General features: G+C 42.1%; 1 protein-coding gene and 1 pseudogene across 1 annotated transcript in view; one reads left to right on the forward strand and one right to left on the reverse strand.

Annotated features, from left to right (window-relative positions):
- The first annotated feature begins 535 nt into the window (after positions 1-535).
- LOC147030882 (sushi, von Willebrand factor type A, EGF and pentraxin domain-containing protein 1-like) overlaps positions 536-19,329 on the forward strand; it is a 106,064-nt gene continuing 87,270 nt past the window's right edge. Inside the window, exons 1-2 of the mRNA XM_085875418.1 lie at positions 536-696; positions 13,577-13,653. Of these exons, the coding sequence (XP_085731544.1) occupies positions 636-696; positions 13,577-13,653 (138 nt within the window). The 5' untranslated portion in view covers positions 536-635. The remainder of the gene's footprint in view (positions 697-13,576; positions 13,654-19,329) is intronic.
- Positions 18,073-19,149, reverse strand: LOC147030883 (uncharacterized; annotated as a pseudogene).

The raw sequence follows: 19,329 nt of genomic DNA on the forward strand, positions 1-19,329 counted from the left end.
ATGATGTGGTTGTGCTAAACACAGTGGTGTAATGGTTGGAGTGTCCGCTGTGAGTTTTGGGATGTCAGAGGTTCAAACCCTGTGCTGGGTCTTACCAAAGACTTTAAAAATGATATGTGCTGCTTCCTTTCTTGATGAAAAAAAGTTGGAGCACAAATAATCATAGGTTGGCAACCATTGCAAATATTTGATGGGGGTAAATGGCCTTCCTCTGCGTTGAAGTTCCTTCCAAGGAAACTGGTGTTAAGGATGAGAACTTTGTGGAAAAAGGAATCCTTGCAAGATTGATTATATGGGCCGTTTCTCTCTTGACCAATGAACAATATCCCCACGAATTTTTTTTTTTTTAAAGGATAAACAATCTGAATATCATGGAACAACTTGGAAAAAAAAACAGCAATTATTTACTAGCTTCCCATATAACAAGTTACGATTATTCTACGGTTAACCATTTAACATCTAATCTTATGTCAACAGGAATATTTGGAAATCTTTATATCTTTGCCAGGAGTTTGAGTTCATTCAGTTAGTTTTCCAAAACCCAGGACAGAAGGGGTAAGGGAGAGGTGCGTAAAGAGGGTTCAGGCAGAGAATAAATCAGATGCTGCAGAGACAGATCTTGTCGAACAGGGTACATGATGGAAAGGCTGTGGACATACTGCCTTCTGATTCTCTTCGACTCTGTTTATGGACAAGGTCAGGTTCATTCCCCCAAACTCTTTTCTTTATTCTTTTCCAAGCCTTCCTTTATGATCGTGCTCCCATTATTTAACGCGTAATAATAGGATATCGTAGTGGTAACTATTTTACCTTTGTTTGTATTACATCCCCCCAAAAAGGTAACACTTTTGCTAAGCTGTCATGCTTGTGTTTTCTTGGATGGTCATTTACACAGTCTTTTTGGAAGGGGCATTTCCTTTCGGACAGACATTCCTGAATTTCACATCTACATTATAAAAGGAGCTGTGGCTGTCTGGTTCTCTGGATGTTGTGCTACAACATGAAAACGGATTCACAGATTTCAATGAAACCAATGATGGAGGATTTAGGGAACTCCCAGAAAGGTTTGTGATGCAAAAAGAAATTAAAAATAAAAAGGAAGGAAGGTTTGTATATGGGTCCATGGGTACACATGGAAAAACTGCAAATGCCAACTTCCAAAGCTGGTTATCTCCACCTCCTAGGGCAGGAACTCCCAGGCATCCTTTTTTGTTCTTGCCCCATAGATTAGCCATTTCAGCAAAGATTGTATTGCCGTCAGCGAAGCGATTGGTCTTGAATGTTAGTACAAATTATTTTAAGGATGACAGTGCAGCTCTGATGTGTTGCACTTGCACTGTTTAGCCTGGGTTTGATCCCAAACTTGATGACTGTCATCCAGATGTTTCTAAAGAAGTGTTGCATTCATGAGTGTGCTGTCCATTGGATGCAACAATTGGCTTTGGGCTCTTTTGTCAGCGTTGGTTGCTGCTAGTGGATGTTAAAGATCCCAGAGTGTCTGTGATAATATTTACAATTATATACTCTTTCCTAAAGAGCAGGCAATTGTCACTATCAGTTTGATCAAATTCCAAATTCCTGCACTGGCAACCGCTGGGAAGGGAATGACAAACCACCGATTGTAAACCTTGCCATGAGACAGCTTCTGCATCTGCATGTGAAGACAGGTTTCACAGAACAGCTAAATATCCAATGGCACCCTTCAATAATAGGATGCTATTGCGTTCTGGTACCCTGGACAAATTTCAACTTCCCATCACAATACAAAGCGGCTCTGCCATAACCCCATAGACAACTAATAAAAACATCATTTTTAAGGCAAAAAGGATGTGGGGATGTTATTCCAAAAAGTACGAAAATTATTTTAAGATGCATATTTTTATTTTAAGACGCAAGTTATGAAAATTATTTTAAGACGTATTTGAATTATGGTTGTCTATAGAAAAGCCAGTGTGTGTGTGTGTGTGTGTGTGTGTGTGTGTGTGTGTGTGTGTGTGTGTGTGTGTGTGTGTGTGTGTGTGTGTGTGTGTGTGTGTGTGTGTGTGTGTGTGTGTGTGTTTGATACAATTTGTCTTTTTTCAGGACAACCATGATTCAAAGAAAGATGTAGGGATGGTTTCACATGGTCATTTCTTGTGACCATCCCTACACTTGTTTACATGCTTTTTGGGGAAACATCCTGACATATTTTTACATTAAAAAAAAAATATTTTTTTTCTCGTTTTTAAAGTTTTTTTTAGAAATATGTTGACGTGCTGGAGAATTTATTTATTACAGCACGGAATTTGTTTTATTCTTTTAGAATTTGTGTTGTATTAAACACGAGCAGTCTCCCCATGTCTCCCCCTGCTCCCACCCCTTTTCAGGTGGGATGATATGGATACAGAAAGACAATTTGAAGTGATCTGGCAACAAAATCTTCAGGATACTCTTTTCCATTATCCAAACTTTTAGTTTTTCCTCATCGAAGGTTTCAAATGAGAAAAGAAGACCAACCAGTCACACCTTTGGGGGCCTGCAGGTGATGGAGAGCACATTCCTGTTGCCATGTGCCGCACTGCACAACAGAGGGAGATCAATTTGGATCTCATGCTTGGTTTAAATAGCCAACTGTTGTCCCATCATCTCCATAAACTCCACTGTGAAGGTCTCAACATCTCTGGCCTCTATTTTGGCAATCCATTCGGCTCCATTTTGGATATCAGGCATTGGGTTTCGTTTTGCAGATCTGCACTTCATTAAGCCTTATTCTGATGATGACAGCCCAGATGTTGATCTCGAAAGGCTTATGGCCTATATTGGAGGATATCTCAGATGGATGGATCCATAATCCACCAGGGAGCAACCATGGATGAATAGCTGTCCCCTACCTTACAAAATTTGGTGGTGCTGATGTGTGGCTTCAACTTATCCACCCAGTTACCTCAGCTCATTTAGCAATGGTTTGGAACGGACTGACGGTCGTGCAACTTGGTGTCTCTCAACCAAGAACTTGGCGCATATTTTCATGGCTCTCGACCCTCCGACAAGAAAATCAGATATCTGAGGATGCCAGAGTTATTTGTTCCATCAGCAGTGATTTAAACAAGTGACCACGAGGCGTGGCTCTCGAGGACCTTCTGATGTGCTCGGCAAATTATGTCCTCTGTGAAAGGCAAATGGTCGACCGTTTGAACATTTCTTATGTAAGTGTAAGTTTCTTCCCGAGTCTGACCGTCAATTCTTGCCCAGTATTCATCACGTGGAGGTCACTGATCATTCTAGCAGTGAAGAAGACAACCTTGATGTGAAACCTGTGTCTTCCAGCCCTGGGCTGGCTGTGAGACAGGTGGATGAAAAAAAAGTTTCGGCAGGGGCTGCTTGCAGCCGATGTTGGTCTCCATAAAGTGTTTGATTCAGTCAATCGGGATGCCCTGTGGAAGATTCTTGGTCTTCGTGGGGTGCCACCACAATTGATCAATCTGAGGTCTGAACTATACTCTGGTACTGAGAGTGTTGTGAGATGTGATGATACCATCTCTGACTTATTTCCAGTTGTTACTGGAGTTTGTCAGGGGTGTGTACCGGCCCCCACACTTTTCAGCACTTGTATGGATGGATTATGGGGAGGAAGTTGGAGAAATCAAGCTGTGGTGGATCGTTTGGCAATGTCAAGATCTCTGAGCTTGATTTCGCAGATGATGCATCATCTTTGTGGAGACTCTGAATATCCTTTTGGGGGCCCTCGAGGTGTTGAATGAGGAGTCGGAGCCACTGGGATTGTGGGTTTCCTGGGTCAAAACTAAGATCCAGGCTTTCAATGACATCTTGGATACTGCTATCCTGTCTGTACCTGTTTGTGGCGAGGATGTTGAGGTCATGGAGAGATTCACTTACCTTGGCAGTGATATTCATGTCTCTGCTGGCTGGGAGCCAGAGGTCAACAGACGTCTGGGCTGGCCAGGGGATTCATTATTTCACTGGATCATGGGGTGTGGCGCTGCCTGTATCTGTGCGGGAGTGCAAAAGTCCGAGTCTTCAGGTCCCTGGTACTTCCAGTCTTGCTCTCTGGATGTAAGACTTGGACTCTGACTAGGGATCTGAGACTTAATTCCTTTGGTACGAGGTCTCTTTGGAGAATTATTGGCAATCGCTGGTTGAACGTTGTGTCCAATGAGGGGTTGCTGAGAGAGACTCAAATGAGATTTGTTACCTGCATAGTCTGTGAGCGTTAGCTGCGGCTGTATGGACATATGGCTCGTTTTCCTGACACTGATCCTGCTCACTAGATTCTCTCAGTGAGGGAGCCTCGTGAGTGGAGCATGCCAAAGGGACGACCACATGCCTCGTAGTTGCAGCAGATTGATCAACATCTCAAGGATATGGGGATGGGCCAGGTATCTGCCTGGGGGATGGCCAGACAAAGGCCCTTGGAGTACTGGCGAAAAGTGGATGCAGCGACGTGCTGCTAGCAATAACTGACCTGGTCTTTTGGGTCCTTTTGGGGTCTTTGGGGTTTCCAGGGTCTTGTGGGGGAAAAATTTATATTAATATATTCTAAATTGTAACAAATGGAGTTTTAGAAATGTAAGTTTTATGCTATAAGTTGAATTGGCTGTCCTTTCTGGCCAAGAGACTTTTGCCCTAAATGTTGATAAATGTCTTGGTCTGGGGTGGTGTGACCTGAGCTGATAACCGCGAACCTTTGCCTCGAAATGTACGAAGTGGCTTCTCGTCTAAATGACACGTCTGCAGTCTGGGTTGATAGCCCCCACCACTCTCCCATGAAAGTATAAAATGCTTTGAAATGTAAAATTGTTTCAGTGCAAGTACCTGAGGAAGTATAGAATCTCAGTGGCTTGTACTCCTTGGAACTGACCAAGTAACAAGTTAGAATAAAACTCTGTGATGTAATGTGGAAGTGAATTGAATCAGGTTGGTCTAACTGTTAACTAAAGTAAGAATAAATGAAATAGAACCAAATAATATTGCAATCAATGGGGATTCTTTAGTTCATTGTATGAGGGTGAGAAGTGTATGGTGGATAATTAGAAAATAAATTGTTTCACAAGGAAGGACTTGTGTGGACATCGGTTTATCAGTGTCAATGGGTTTTATGCAGGATTTTATAAACAAATTGGACAAACGTTAAACTCTATCTGAAGTCAAATAGGATTCCACAATCGGCCAGGTAGAATCCTTCAATGATCACAAGAAGGTGGGTTTAAAAAATCCACGTCAGTTGGTGCCGTGACTCGGATTCGAACCGACGTTGGTGCGGTGCTTGTGACCGGAGGTGCTTAATCTGCCGGAGGCAGTGCCTGGAGGAACGACAAGTGCTTGAGCGAAGGTAAGGGAGAGCACTCTCAGCAGGTAACGCATTTCGGACAAAGAAAAGTTCATTGTCAGATAATTTTATTGATAGAAAGAAGAGGATCTGGCGGAGAGAGTCCGTTTTAAAGTTAACGATAAGTACTGTAGTTGTTTTAGAAAAGTGCTGGAGGAGTGCAGAGGGCACAGCACAAGAAGAGGCTCGACGAGGAGCCAGACGAGTAATTAAATGGGCATGATGAAGCGACGTGCCACATGTTTGCATTGATACGGACCGGCTGAGAGAGAGGCCGAGATAGGGTTATAGTTAAGGGAAAATTGATAAATATTATAAGTTACCTGTTTGTAAGAGTTATAAGTTACCTTTTGTTCGTTGAACTCACTGGAAGTTTGTTGGCAGTGAGGTTGTTATATTATATTGTGTGGAGGTTTTACGGATTTGTAAATGCAATGATTTGCACGAAACGTTTTGGAGAGTTCAGGACAGATTGACCGGCTGGGAGCATGGCTGGTGATTTGCATTGAGATGCATGTGTTGCTGAGAGTAAAAATGAAACTTTTGCGAGTCCAATATTCACTGCAATGAAACGTGTTCTGTTGGGATTTTGATGATATTTTTAACAACTAAGGAAGAAATATCAGGCAGAGAGTCGAAATTTATTTAAAATTGATAAAATTGAAATTGACCTGATTGAGCGAAATGAGATACATTTCTAAATTCAGCATGCAAAAAACATGTAAGAACCGTTGAGAAAACCTCGACCTCTGAAATGACGCAGACCAGTGTAATTAACGGCCTTATTTAATTATATCCTTCATCAGGCAATCCTCGGCCACCTCGCTCTCTGGGTCTTCAGGTGTTTTCTGGGTAACCTCGCTGGGGTCTGTAGCCGCCATGTTTTCTGGCCTGCTCAACCATGCCTTGACTTGGAACAGGCCGCAGCAATTTCTTAAGGATAAAGTTGTTCTTTTCACTTTCCTCACTCATATTATCAAATGCCTGTTCATCATAGCTACGAATCGCTGCATACATGGCAATGCTTATAAACGCCTGGAGACCTCAGCGTTCGTGGCTTGACATTCTGGGCGTCTCCGGGAAGTGTATGTTTAACATGTTGCTAATCGCATGCCAAACTAGCCGTTTAGTGCTGCAGAATGGTGCCACATAACAGACCAATTGTGCATTTTGGGTGAAAAGCACGAAAATTGGCACAGATGTAGCTTTTAATGTGCTGAACATTTCTAGATATGGGGCCATTTCAGTTTCTTTCCAAGATGGCCACCAAATTCAAAATGGCCACCACCGAGTAAAAAAACTGCTTTCTGACTTGTTTATAATATTCAAATGTACTAATTTCATATTTTCATGCTCTTTAACCGTGATATTGCATTGTTAGTTTCTATACTGATGTTTGCATATTTCAACAATGCAACAATTAAAAAAATGGTGCAGAAATCCAAGATGGCCACCATGCTTTAGCAGTTGAGGAGATCTACCTCTGAAAAGGAGGTAAAAAGGGTAGTTTTTGCTGAATAACATCCACGCTACTTGATATATTCTTTCCATGCTTTGAGTCGCACATTGTCTCATATATTTAAACCAAATTACATCGTTAAACCAAATTGTTGCCTATCTCATTTGCATAATAAAAGGGGAATGCAAACTCTCCTTTCGTATAATAAAGCACATTAGTTCTGCAGTTGAAAAATGTTCTTATGACATGTAACTTTCATCTACATAATGCGTCTTTAAGTTTTGGAATATTATGTGTAAATACAAAGTAATTGGACAAAAATAATCGTTTTTACCTCCATTTCTCGAGAGGTGAATCTCCCCAACTGTTAAGTGGATAACTGTAAAAGCTAATGTATCCTTAATGAAGTCAGGTTTTCTTCAAATTATAATTCTTTACTTACTATCATATGTAGGCATGGGCTTTACTATGATTTGTTTTTCAAGAGAAACGTCTATCAAGATGGTGCACATTCATCTTGTTATAATAGATCTAAGTCATCGCATCGCAACAAGATTCAGCAATGGTTTTTAGCAGTACATTGTTAGTTATATATAGAAACAGCAATCTAACTTGAGGCACAAAATGACGCTTAATATTGCTTAATCATGTTATTGATGCTCACAGTCTCTGTAACACTTGCAATATGTTGTGCATGCCATCTCTGCCTTCACACACTTGCACTGGCGCACTGGCGCAGGCATCCTCTTTCCACTTTGCAGCCGCACTTAAGAAGTTATTTGCACGATTTGGATGCTTTAGGCAGGGTTGACCACAGAGGTTCCCACAACTGTGAGGCCCCTTTAAACCATCCCCAGTCAGCGGGATCTGGAAACTCTGGATCTCGCAGTAATGCCTGCCCCAGCAATGCCCTGCCTGATATGTTGCCTGCTTTGTGTGTTGATACAGTGCAGCGAAAGTAGGTGGAATGAACTCAATGGATCTCCCCTTTTGAGTAAATAACTCTCTTCAGGCATCGTTAACACTGTAACAGCAGCTTGTCCGGTCACACATGATGACAACAAACCGTTCAATTATATGCATTTGTTCTTTCAATGTCTCGTCTGAAGGAGGTACTCTACAAAGAGTCGCAAAGGCTTCTACGACATCTGTGAAAACCTTCATTGTGTTCCATGCTGTTTTCTTTCTTCAGTTCAGAAAAAATGACATCTGATCACAACCGGTGAAGGTGTGGAACATTAGCAGAGACAAAGATTTATTGGGTATGGGCAATGGAGTGTGCTGGGTATGGGCAATGGATCTTGGGTATGGGCAATGGAGTGTGCTGGTATGAGTTTGCAATTCTTTCCTGTGCCAAATAATACCCATACTTCACTCAGGTTCGTTTGGTTGAACAATGCTATTGCCAAGACAAGCATGTCAGTGTCCACAGTACGCAACATGACTTTCTGGTATCCATTCGCAGCAGCGTCTGCTGCATGGAGTAGTAGCCTAGTGTCGGCTTCTTCGTGTGCACATGGAGAAATGCGACTGATGTCTTCTCTTGGGGAATTCAGCAATATCGATTTGCCAAACGTATCCTCTTTGAATCAGCTGGGCATCGCAGTGGCTCTTTTGATGTCTCTTGACACAAAATGCATTTTGGCCAATCTATTGGCGATGATGATTCAGATGTTGAAGGAGTTTCTGGACGTTGTCTGGGGTCTAAAATCTTGAAGAATTTAGCCATTGTTGGTATTTTGATGACAACACCACCACCACAGCTTCTACAACTAACAACAGCATGCACTGTGATATGGAGATACTGATCTTAAAGAAAAAAATGAAGGATGAATGAATGGATGAATGCGTGCGATATACACAGATTAACTGGAAGAACGTTAACTGTGATGCATGGTACAATTATCACATTACAGTTTCATACGTTTGTCACCATTTTATCATGTAGCAGCCATTTTTAATTTGAAAGCCATCTTGGTTAAGAAATGAAGAACATGTGAAACGTAAGGTAAAAGTTAGTGACATTTCACATTTCTGGTCAATTTTCCAACCAATCATAGGAAATATATTCATTTATATGGTTGTATCGGTAATTTTGCCCATTGTGGTAGCCATTTTGAAAATGACCGCCATCTTGGAAAAAAATTCAGTTGGCCCCATATCTAATATTGTTCAGTCGGTAAAATACTACAACTGTGCAAAGTTTCATGCTTTTCACCAAAAGTGCACAATACTTCCACCATTCTGCAGCACTATTTCTTAACAACTGTTTTGTTGGAGTGCTTGCTTGAGTGCTTAAGCCACTTGGTGAGCGTTCTCCAAGCTGCTTGGTTGTTCGTTTTGGTAAAAGTATCCCTGCTCTCATGGGAACATCGATGAGACAGACGTACGTTTCTGCCTGTGTTGGGCCCTGCAGTGACGTGCGGTGGGTGCCTCGGGAGGTGCAATTTTATTTGTACAGGATATCGTTTTGTTTAACCTTTTTGTGCGATCTCCTTTTAATATAATACACCCCTCACTTCAACATCAGTAGATATATAAAGATAACAAGTGAAATCCTTCATTACAGCGCGTGTGGTGAATCAAATGAGTACACTAATGTTAAAATATGCAATTTATGCTTTTTCAGTTGAAAAACAATTTAAAAGCCTACTTAATATTTGGAATGTAAAAATCTTGTTATTATTGTGATAAGCACCTTTATATATAACAGAAGGAATGAAATCGTTTGATACAGCGTGGCAGGAGGCCGCAAAAGAATGATTGTAAGTAAATTTCAACTACTAATGCATGACGAAACACTTGTTTATGGCTAATATTAAAGAGAATGATGGCAGAAGAAGAACTTTGCCTGGAATCCTCGTGCATAACACCGCCCACACAACACACGTGGTGCCCTTTGACCAATCAGGAGCAGTGCAGTTACAGTATCGTTTCCTTCAGCTCGATTGGTCTTGTCCTGCACGTGATGTTTTTAGGGTTTTTTTTCGTTCTTGTTGAATCTGAGGAGATTATTTTTTCGTTCTTGTTGTAAGTAAATTTCAACTACTAATGCATGACGAAACGCTTGTTTATGGCTAATATTAAAGAGAATGATAGCATAAGAAGAACTAAGCTTTCTGCGTTCGGCGCGAAATGCCATGGTGGACGGAAATGACGTCTTTCGTTCGTTCGTTCGTTCGTTCGTTCGTTCGTTCGTTCGTTCGTTCGTACATGAGGGGAGCGTTTCTTCGTTTTATTCCGAGAAGCAATAAATTAAATGGTTTTCACATATATAACATTAGTTTCACAAATTTCCATTGACGGGTATTTCCGTCAATTGCCATTTCCGTCGAGGTTACGCACTGCATCTACCGGACGGCCGTCATTGGCTGTCTTGAGGCACGTGGGGGGAGGGGGGGGAGACACCGGACCCACCGGAGACGTGGTAGACGACGCCGGGGACATTTCAAACTCGGTGCAATTGTATACAGCGCACGTGCTGTAATAAGGTCCATCCGACCAGGTGTTTGCAATGATCTGGCTATGAAGGCTGAGAGCAGAGATCTACATTTTGTGTTCTGTGGTTTGATATATTTTTCAATTGAATTTTGTTAATTTCTCACTTCAATTCCTCTTTCAAAGAACTCTGTTTAAAGGTAAATCTTTGTCGTTGTCGTTTTTATGTATTCCATGCGTGTGTATGTATATAAACTGTATTACCATAACGAAAGTGTGTGTGTGTGTGTGTGTGTGTGTGTGTGTGTGTGTGTGTGTGTGTGTGTGTGTGTGTGTGTGTGTGTGTGTGTGTGTGTGTGTGTGTGTGTGTGTACACATATAGAGTTTCAGAATGTAGAAATGGAGTCCTCCCAGGGTAGGCTCAAAGTATCCACCTTCATCTCAGTATAGTCCTGGTGCTGGGGTGGGGGGGGGGAGTTCGTGTCAATCACTCTTCTATGGCGTTACCTTGGATTTTCTTGTTCTATATACTAAGACCTTCAAGAAAAGTTTGGGTAACACTTCCAGACCAAGTACGTTTTCTCTACAGCCCCGTCCAAACATTTACGGTTTCGCCCGTAGTTATCCAAATTGACGATATCGGAGTTCCTGGGAAAATGTCATAATCCCAGAAACAGAATAATCCCAGAAACACACAGAAATGGTTTATTTTGCTCTGGTTTGATTTTTGGAGTGCATTTAACTAATTTCTATTGTGATTTGTTACACTAAATACACAAAATATCCAGAAATTGCCATATTTTAGATAATTGTTTATGACATCACTTCCGGTTTCAACCATCTTGTATATTATTTCCTAGTTTGTGGTTTCGTGTCACGCTATCTTCGACTTTGTTCTGCGCTCGAGTAACGTGATATTCGGCTTACATTATCTCAAAGACCACATGAGGTGCATGGTACAAAGAAAAGTAAATAAAATGGTTCTGAAACAGTGAAATCGTATTCCACTTACTGCATTAAAGTAAAATTACTACTGATACTCTGCATCAGTTCCTTTCTCAAACACACCCACCTCAGCCTGTCGCGCAGAGCGCGGGTTATGCTTGTACCATATTATATCGGGGTACTATTACCAGATATCGCTTCAAATGCCACCAATAAATATTATAACAACCTTGCAAGGTTGTTTGCAATCACTTTCTAAAGGAATTTAGGAATACAAACATGAGTAATTCATCTATAACTGCTAGTTTCGTATGAGTAGTAGCTTTAAACACGCTACATTACCCCCTAATGTTTGTGGATTAAGCTGGTTGATGATATTCATCTCTTTCAATAAATTACAATGACTGGTTTAGCTCTGATCTGATTGTAGGCGTATATGCAACAGCTTGCTGGTATTATACATTGAGAAAAACATTAAGATGTTTATAAATGACAATTTATTCAAAACGTTCATGAATGTCACTTCCAATATGAAACATACTCGAAATTGCAGGAGTTACCATCATTATTTAAATATACTGAGAAATCCGCAGTTGTAGAATCATACAATATTTTAAAACAGTTGTTTAAACCAAGCAAAGTACTACATATATCATATATTGAACACTGATGCTTAAATGTAAGACAATGTAATAACAAGAATTACTATCATATGCGAGCATAGTTCTCATGAGAGAGCAACAAAGGACGAAACTTAAATATCCCGTGAAATGGGCCGTTGTAGAATCATACAATTTTCTAAAAAGTTTTTTAAAACAAGCAAAGTACTACATATAGTACATGTATCATATATTGAACACTGATGCTTAAATGTAAGACAATGTAATAACAAGAATTGTTATCATATGCGATCATAGTTCAAACGAGAGAGCAACAAAGGACGAAACTTAAATATCCCTTGAAATGGGCAGTTGTAGAATCAGGATCGTCACTGAGCCCTGGACAGCTTCCAACTGTAGTTTGTTTGCAGTGATATTCCCAGGGATGGTTTTTAATATCTCTGTGGGGTTCTTCGTCATCATTCCTGTCGCTCCAACTATAACTGGTCCAACTATGGCATTCTTCAGCTTCCAGGATCTTTTCACTTCATGCTTGAGGTCTTGGTATTTGGTCATTTTCTTAATTTCTGCATCGTTAGTCCAAAATCACCGGTATTAACGTCTCCCTTAGCAATGCTTTCTCTTTTTTTGGGCCTTCGTATGATATCTGGTCGCAATGCTTTGTTTTCTATGTTCACGCTCGATGGGATCATAACGTTGTACATGAGCGGTACTTCAATGTTTTCAGTGATTGCTTTTGGTTCATGTTCCCACAAATTTTCTGGAACTGGGATATCAATGTTTTTGCAGATGTGCCAGTGGATTACTTTCCAAACTGTTATGTGATTGTATGTAGAGCTGTTCTGACACGTTTTTTTTTTTTGGGGGGGGGGGGGGTCGGTCATTAAGCGTCACATATTCTCTCTGTTAACCCCACCTCCACCCCTCATCTGTCTTTCTTGTTTTTTTTCCTCCTCTCCCCCACTTTTTCTCTCACCCTGTTCCCTCCTCGCTCCCCCCTCCACATAAAATGCAGCACTCTCCTCCTACACCTCTGTTGCTCTTATTGTCTCTGCCTGTGTGTGTCTCACTCACACGCCCCTCCCTCCCACAGTGAATAGCAACGTTTGGTGAGGTGTCACTCTTGCCACCTCCCCCGTAACTTTCCTTTCTTCATCTGCTCTGTCTCCCCTTCCCCCTCTCACCCTCCACCTGTCTCTCTCTCTCTCTCTCTCTCTCTCTCTCTCTCTCTCTCTCTCTCTCTCTCTCTCTCTCTCCCTCTCCCCCTCTCCCCCCTCTCCCCCACTTTATTGACCCATCAGCAAAGCGAGGGGTTGTATTTGCTCATAAAATATAAACCCTTCTGGAATGTTTTCTTACTTGCATTTTCACTTTATTTGTTAAGAAAAGGTTTGTTTGCTTGTGTAAAGTGGGTTATTCTCTCATCTGATTGTTTTGTGTGTTTTGGTTGTTTATTTTTCTGTTTTCTTCTTTTGTTGGTTAGAATAGAGATCAGGATTTAATGGACAGACTAATTTGCTATTTCCTGAAGCTATGAAGATTTGCTATGAAGCTGATTTGCTATTTCCTGCATTTTTACTTCCTTCAGTAATGGTCCTTGAGTGCAGGGTTTGATTACTTATCCAAATGTGAGCCTTTTTTGAGTGGAACTCAGGCAGAGATATTAAAGGGTACATGGATTCTTAGAGGTCTTCAAATCTAAGTTAATGATTTAAAAATCCATTTCCCATTTATTCCTTGGCATTCTCCCCTCTGTTCACTTTTTCTTCCCTGTCTTCCTTCTTGCAGCATTGTGCCATGTGACAAGAAATGAGCTGGATGAAAGAAACTTAAATAAACCAAAGTCATTTGGAAAGAAAACAAAGGTAGGCTTGTTTTATGGGTCTGTGTCCACTGGCCGTGCCGAGTCGTCCGTGTCATCCAAACATTTTCACAAATTACAAGAACAATGCAGATGGAAACGTTTTATTGAGAACTAGCAAATACCACCCGTCGCTTCACTGATGGGAATACTAAGAGAGGGGGCAGAGGGATGGGGGGAGGGAGGGAGGAGGAGAATGGAGGGAGAAAGATGGGGGAAGAAAGGATGGGGAGGGAGAGAGATGGAAAGAGGAGGGGGGGCAGAGAGCAGCGAGTGGGAGGAAAGAGAAAAAGACAGATGGAAGACAGCAAATAAGACTAAGGCTTTCCTTTACCTTGCCGTGTTTAACCCCCTGGTGATCTTTGACTGGTCGAGGGTTAAACATGACCATCACCGCGGTGCCTCAACACAAAGTGCCATTTCCTGTGTGTTTTGTATTTTACGGTGATGGCTCCGCTTCACACAGGGGTGGCAATGGTTTCATAGGCTTGAACTGTATCCTCCTGAACCAGATAGCATGGACAACTGACTGAATGCAGTCATTGTTGCTGTGTTTGCTTCTAATTTTGCTTTTTGCTGTTGAGAAGTTTCATTTGCTTTGCATTTTTGTTATTCCTTGTTTTTGCCATCTTTGTGTCCTGCTTTTTTTCTTCTTGTATCTTTCTTCTATCAGCTTCTCCTTCCTCACTTATTGCTTTTTCATTGTTCTTCTGTCTTCCTCCTTCTGCCTTCCTCTTTCTGCCTTTCTTCTCTTTCCTCTTTCTGCCTTTCTTCTTTGTCCTCTTTCTGCCTTTCTTCTGTGTCCTCTTTCTGCCTTTCTTCTGTGTCCTCTTTCTGCCTTTCTTCTTCTTGTATCTTTCTTCTATCCGCTTCTCCTTCCTCACTTATTGCTTTTTCATTGTTCTTCTGTCTTCCTCCTTCTGTCTTCCTCTTTCTGCCTTTCTTCTCTTTCCTCTTTCTGCCTTTCTTCTGTGTCCTCTTTCTGCCTTTCTTCTGTGTCCTCTTTCTGCCTTTCTTCTGTGTCCTCTTTCTGCCTTTCTTCTGTGTCCTCTTTCTGCCTTTCTTCTTTCTCCTCTTTTTGCCTTTCTTCTCTTTCCTCTTTCTGCCTTTCTTCTCCACCATTGTTTCTTATTCTTCAGCACTGAGGATTTCACATCACATTTTATCACAGTGTTTGACATTGTTTTGTTCTTTTATCCTTGTAGAGCTTCAGGATAGACAATGTTGCGCATTTCTCCATGTGCAGCCAAGATGAAAAGGTTTTTGCCATTGCCAACTCTGGAACAATCAACATAGAGTTGGCCATGGGAAAAGCATGGGCTTTGCAGGTTGAGGCCAACAACTTTGAGCGATTGTTCTTGTGCCTTGTTGATGCTCATGGCAAAACTGAGGAAGACAAGGAACTGGCGCATTCTAAATTGAAATGGCAATTCAGATGTGATGATTGGAATACGTGGCATGAAGACATCCTGTCCTGCTGCATGGCCAGTCATGATTGCGGCTTCAATGACATGTGGCATAAGCTTCTTGACAGCCAAACGTGTTCCATTGCAGAGTGTTGGTGGGTCCAGATTTCTGAGAAGCATAATGTGTGTACCAATCTTGAGCTCCAGATTGTGAGGAGGCACACCGAGTAGATCCAGAGAGTTAAGAAATTATGTGGGGTGGGGGACTGCTTTATTTGTGTCTGGTACAGTGTCAACTGACTTGTACGTTTGCATAGTGCCAGGTAATTGTGTAAAAAGGCCTCTGTTTGTGGAATAGGTGGCATCATTTTTCGGTGCCAAAATGGCTCTTTGGCATCGCCGCTTGTGGTCATGGAAGTTATGTGCAACATTTGGAAATACTGCATTTTGTAGTTGTTGAAGTGTCGCAAATTTTTTTCCCAAAGTTGTTCATCGAGATAGTTCCATCTTGATTATCAGATGCTGTGGCTCCATTTCCCAGTTTGAGCAGGCTTGCAGCAAACTCCACAGCAAAAGAATCACCTGTTAGAAGCACTCGCATGTTGGTCATTAGGCTGAGTCACTGAATGTTGTTCTAAATGTATGAGGCTTTGAGACAGGCCTGCAGTTCATCAGCTTTGGTTCCATGTGGAATGACTGGCAGTGTCTGTCGTAAATCCCCAGCCAACGCCAGAGTCACTCCACCCATTCTTCTGTCGTGATGTCAAAGATCTTGCATGGTGCGATCAAGATCCTCTAATGCAGCTTTGTGAGACATTGTACATTCATCCCAGACAATGAGCCGGCACTCCTGCAGGAGCTTAGCTTTGCCAGTACCCCTACCAATGTTGCAGGTTGGTGCCTCCATACTTTCCAGATTTAAGGATAAAGGCCCTGTCACACCTTGATGATTTAGCCAGCATATGCCTGACGTATGCAAAATTTGGCTAAAACGCTGGCACACGTCGAATACGTTATGGGTAAGTTTGTATACGTTAAGAGCACGCTGGCATACGTCGTAGTACGCTGGCTTTTTTTCGTAGTATGCTGGCATACGTCGTAGTACGCCGAGGTGTTAGACAAATTTTCCATCCTTGAAATTTTTCGACATATGCCAGCGTATAACTCACACGTTCCGCATAACGCTGGCCATAAGTTGTAGGCACGTTACGCGATCGTTGACACACGTCGACACACGTCGACACACGTTACTTGTAAGTTACTCATCAGTCGAAACACGTCGAGGTAATGTTTAACTTACCCGAAACTTAGTTTTGACCCATGAGTAACGTGTTGTAGGCACGTTATGCGATCATTGACACACGTCCACACACGTTACTTGTAAGTTACTCATAAGTCGAAACACGTCAAGGTAATGGTTCGCTTCAGTGTTCCAGACTCCCTGGTTTTTATTTTTTATTTTTATTTTTTCTTCGGTATGATGGTGATGTTGACACTTCGATTTCTAGTGCGGTTATAATATAATATAATTAATAGGCTGCCGCTCAATGATTTAAATCATAACCGCACTAGAAATCGAAGTGTCAACATCACCCTCATACCGAAGAAAAAAAACAAAAAAAACAGGGAGTCTGGAACACTGATGCTAACGATTACCTTGACGTGTTTCGACTTATGAGTAACGTACAAGTAACGTGTGTCGACGTGTTTCAACGATCGCGTAACGTGCCTACAACTTATGCCAGCGTATGCGGAACGTGAGTCATACGTCGAGTACGTCGAGAAATTTTCAACATACTGAAAATTTCTCAACGTGCTCGGCGTATGACGACGTATGCCAGTAAACTACGACGTATGCCAGCATACTACGACATATGCCAGCGTGCTCTTAACGTATACAAACTTACCCATAACGTATTCGACGTGTGCCAGATTGGTTCGGCAAATTTTTCATACGTCGGCATACGCTGGCTAAAACGTCAAGGTGTGACAGCGGCTTCACACTTCGATGTCTAGTGCGGTTATGATTTGAATCGTCGAGCCGCTGCCTATGAATAGCCTATGCCACGTGATCGTTGGCGATACGCTGCCATGCGCTATGCATAAGTTAGGCTATCGTTGGGCATAGGTTGTGAACGACGACAGCACGCTCAGCATTCGTTGGTATAAGTTATCTATATGTGATTGAAACGTTCTGTGTACGTTACTAATACATTATGCATACGTCCAACACATTATTATACGCCCAAAACTTTAAAAAAACATTAATAGTTCAGCGTACGCCAGCGTTTTACATCCATATTGAGACCTTGCCATACGCTGGCTAAAACGTCAAGGTGTGACAGCCCTCTTAACTTATAGACTGAGTGAGCTGTTCTTTCTCCTGTCAACAGTGTGGCAGCAATGCCTGATGATGTTACTGCAAGGGCAATCCTGTTTCTTTGCCAGATTTTTGCCAAAAGAAGATTGATGAGAAAAGTTTTGCCAGTTCCACCAGGAGCATCCAGAAAGAAAGTGCCACCACTCCCATTGAAAACTGCTGTGTAATCTTCTTGAAGGCTTCTCTTTGGTCTGGAACCAGACATGGCTCATTCTCCTGTATATATTCACCAAGCTGTTCCATGTTGTAGTTGTCTCTCAAAATTTCATTTGTGGGCTCATCATTATGTTGTTGAGGGTCAGGAAGGCCAATAGTTTTGAGGTCAGAGCCACCCAAAGCCTTGATCTTGTCTTTAATGATAATGAGAGCTTGATTGAAGATGGCATCACTGTAGTTGAGTTTCAGGTTAGGATTTTGCACTTGTGCATGTTGCAAAATGTCCTCTCTCAGGTTGTCCTTATGGTTGTCCCATAGTTGTTGGGATTTGACATGGCACGTGTCTACAACATGATGGCAAATAGGTTTCACAGCATCCATGGTGATCGAGTTGCAGCTGTCTCCTCCAATGTGCTGTTCCAGTGTGTATCATCCTCCAGGAGTCCTTTGAGCTGGCAAGCCTGTTTGTTAGTTTCACAGATTATGGCATCCACTGTTCGCAAGTCCTCAAAAGATGTTGGACCTTTGACCTCATGCAGAAGCAGTCTGAGGTAAAAACATTCAAATTATTAGGATGGACAGTGTACACATGGCCAAGTGCACCACTGGCTTTGTTGTCTGGCTGGTCTGGTACAGTTGGTCCTGCTCTGCGACAAGCCCACTTCTTGCTGCCAACATTCCATATGTAGTACTTGAGTATCTGATGATACAACAGTGTCTTAGCAAGTTCATCATCCTGGCAGAGATTGAAGAAAGCAGTGAGAGTTATGTCTTGTGGGACATGGGCATGCTCATGTACATTCTCCTCAGTGAAGTACACTCTCTGACCATTCTCAAGGTGCACACTGAGATGAATCACAGTGGGATGTCGCTCATGAATTGGGAAGTTCAGGATCCTCCAGATGGCTTCATTGCTGCTGATGTATCTTCCCATTTGATATTGCCAAACTTCATCATGCACAGTCCCATCCATTGTCAGGCCAAATACAGCCATGTCAGATCCTTTGTTGACATACTTGCACACTTATTTGATGGATGTCATAGAGTGGCAGCACTCAACATTGATGTGTGCATTGAATAGCCCTGTGAGGAGTGGACAGTCTGGAACAATCCACCTGTTGTCAACTTCAATCTCACAACCACAAACTCCGATGGTTGTTGTGAATCCACCATCTTCTGGTTTTCTCCGACGATACAGTGGGTATCCATCTTGTCCAGTCTGTGTCTCTTTCAGAAGATATCATGGGAACCTTTTTGTGCATTTGTTATCTTTCATGCATGGTGAGTTTGGATTGATGCTTCCACAGGGACCATGCACCATCTGTGTTTTGACAGTGCTGAACAGAAGTGGATCAATTACTGGGTCTGGAAGTTCAGCATTGATGAAGTCATCCACTCTGTGCACATGAAGTTCATCTTGAAGCCAAGTGAGAATGTGGGCATGTGGCAGTCCACGCTTTTGCCACTCAATTGTGTACATGTAGAACTTAATGGCTCCAAAAATCTTTCCCTTGGTGATGACATTCATCGATGCCTTCATTTTTTGTCGGAATACTCTTGCTAGCAAATCATGGCGATGCTGTGGTTTTTTGCCTGGCATCACTTCATGAGCCACTTCCTCCCAAGCTGGATTGCAGATGAGGGTGATGAAGAGATTAGGATAGCCATAGTTTTGCACATATGTCATGGCATCCTGAGTGCGCTCATGCATGTAGCGGGGAACACCTGTGAAACTGGA

The sequence above is a fragment of the Eptatretus burgeri genome, chromosome 3 (assembly GCF_056783735.1).
Source record: "Eptatretus burgeri isolate ZD-2024b chromosome 3, Ebu_testis_v1, whole genome shotgun sequence".
NCBI classification, from domain to species: domain Eukaryota; kingdom Metazoa; phylum Chordata; class Myxini; order Myxiniformes; family Myxinidae; genus Eptatretus; species Eptatretus burgeri.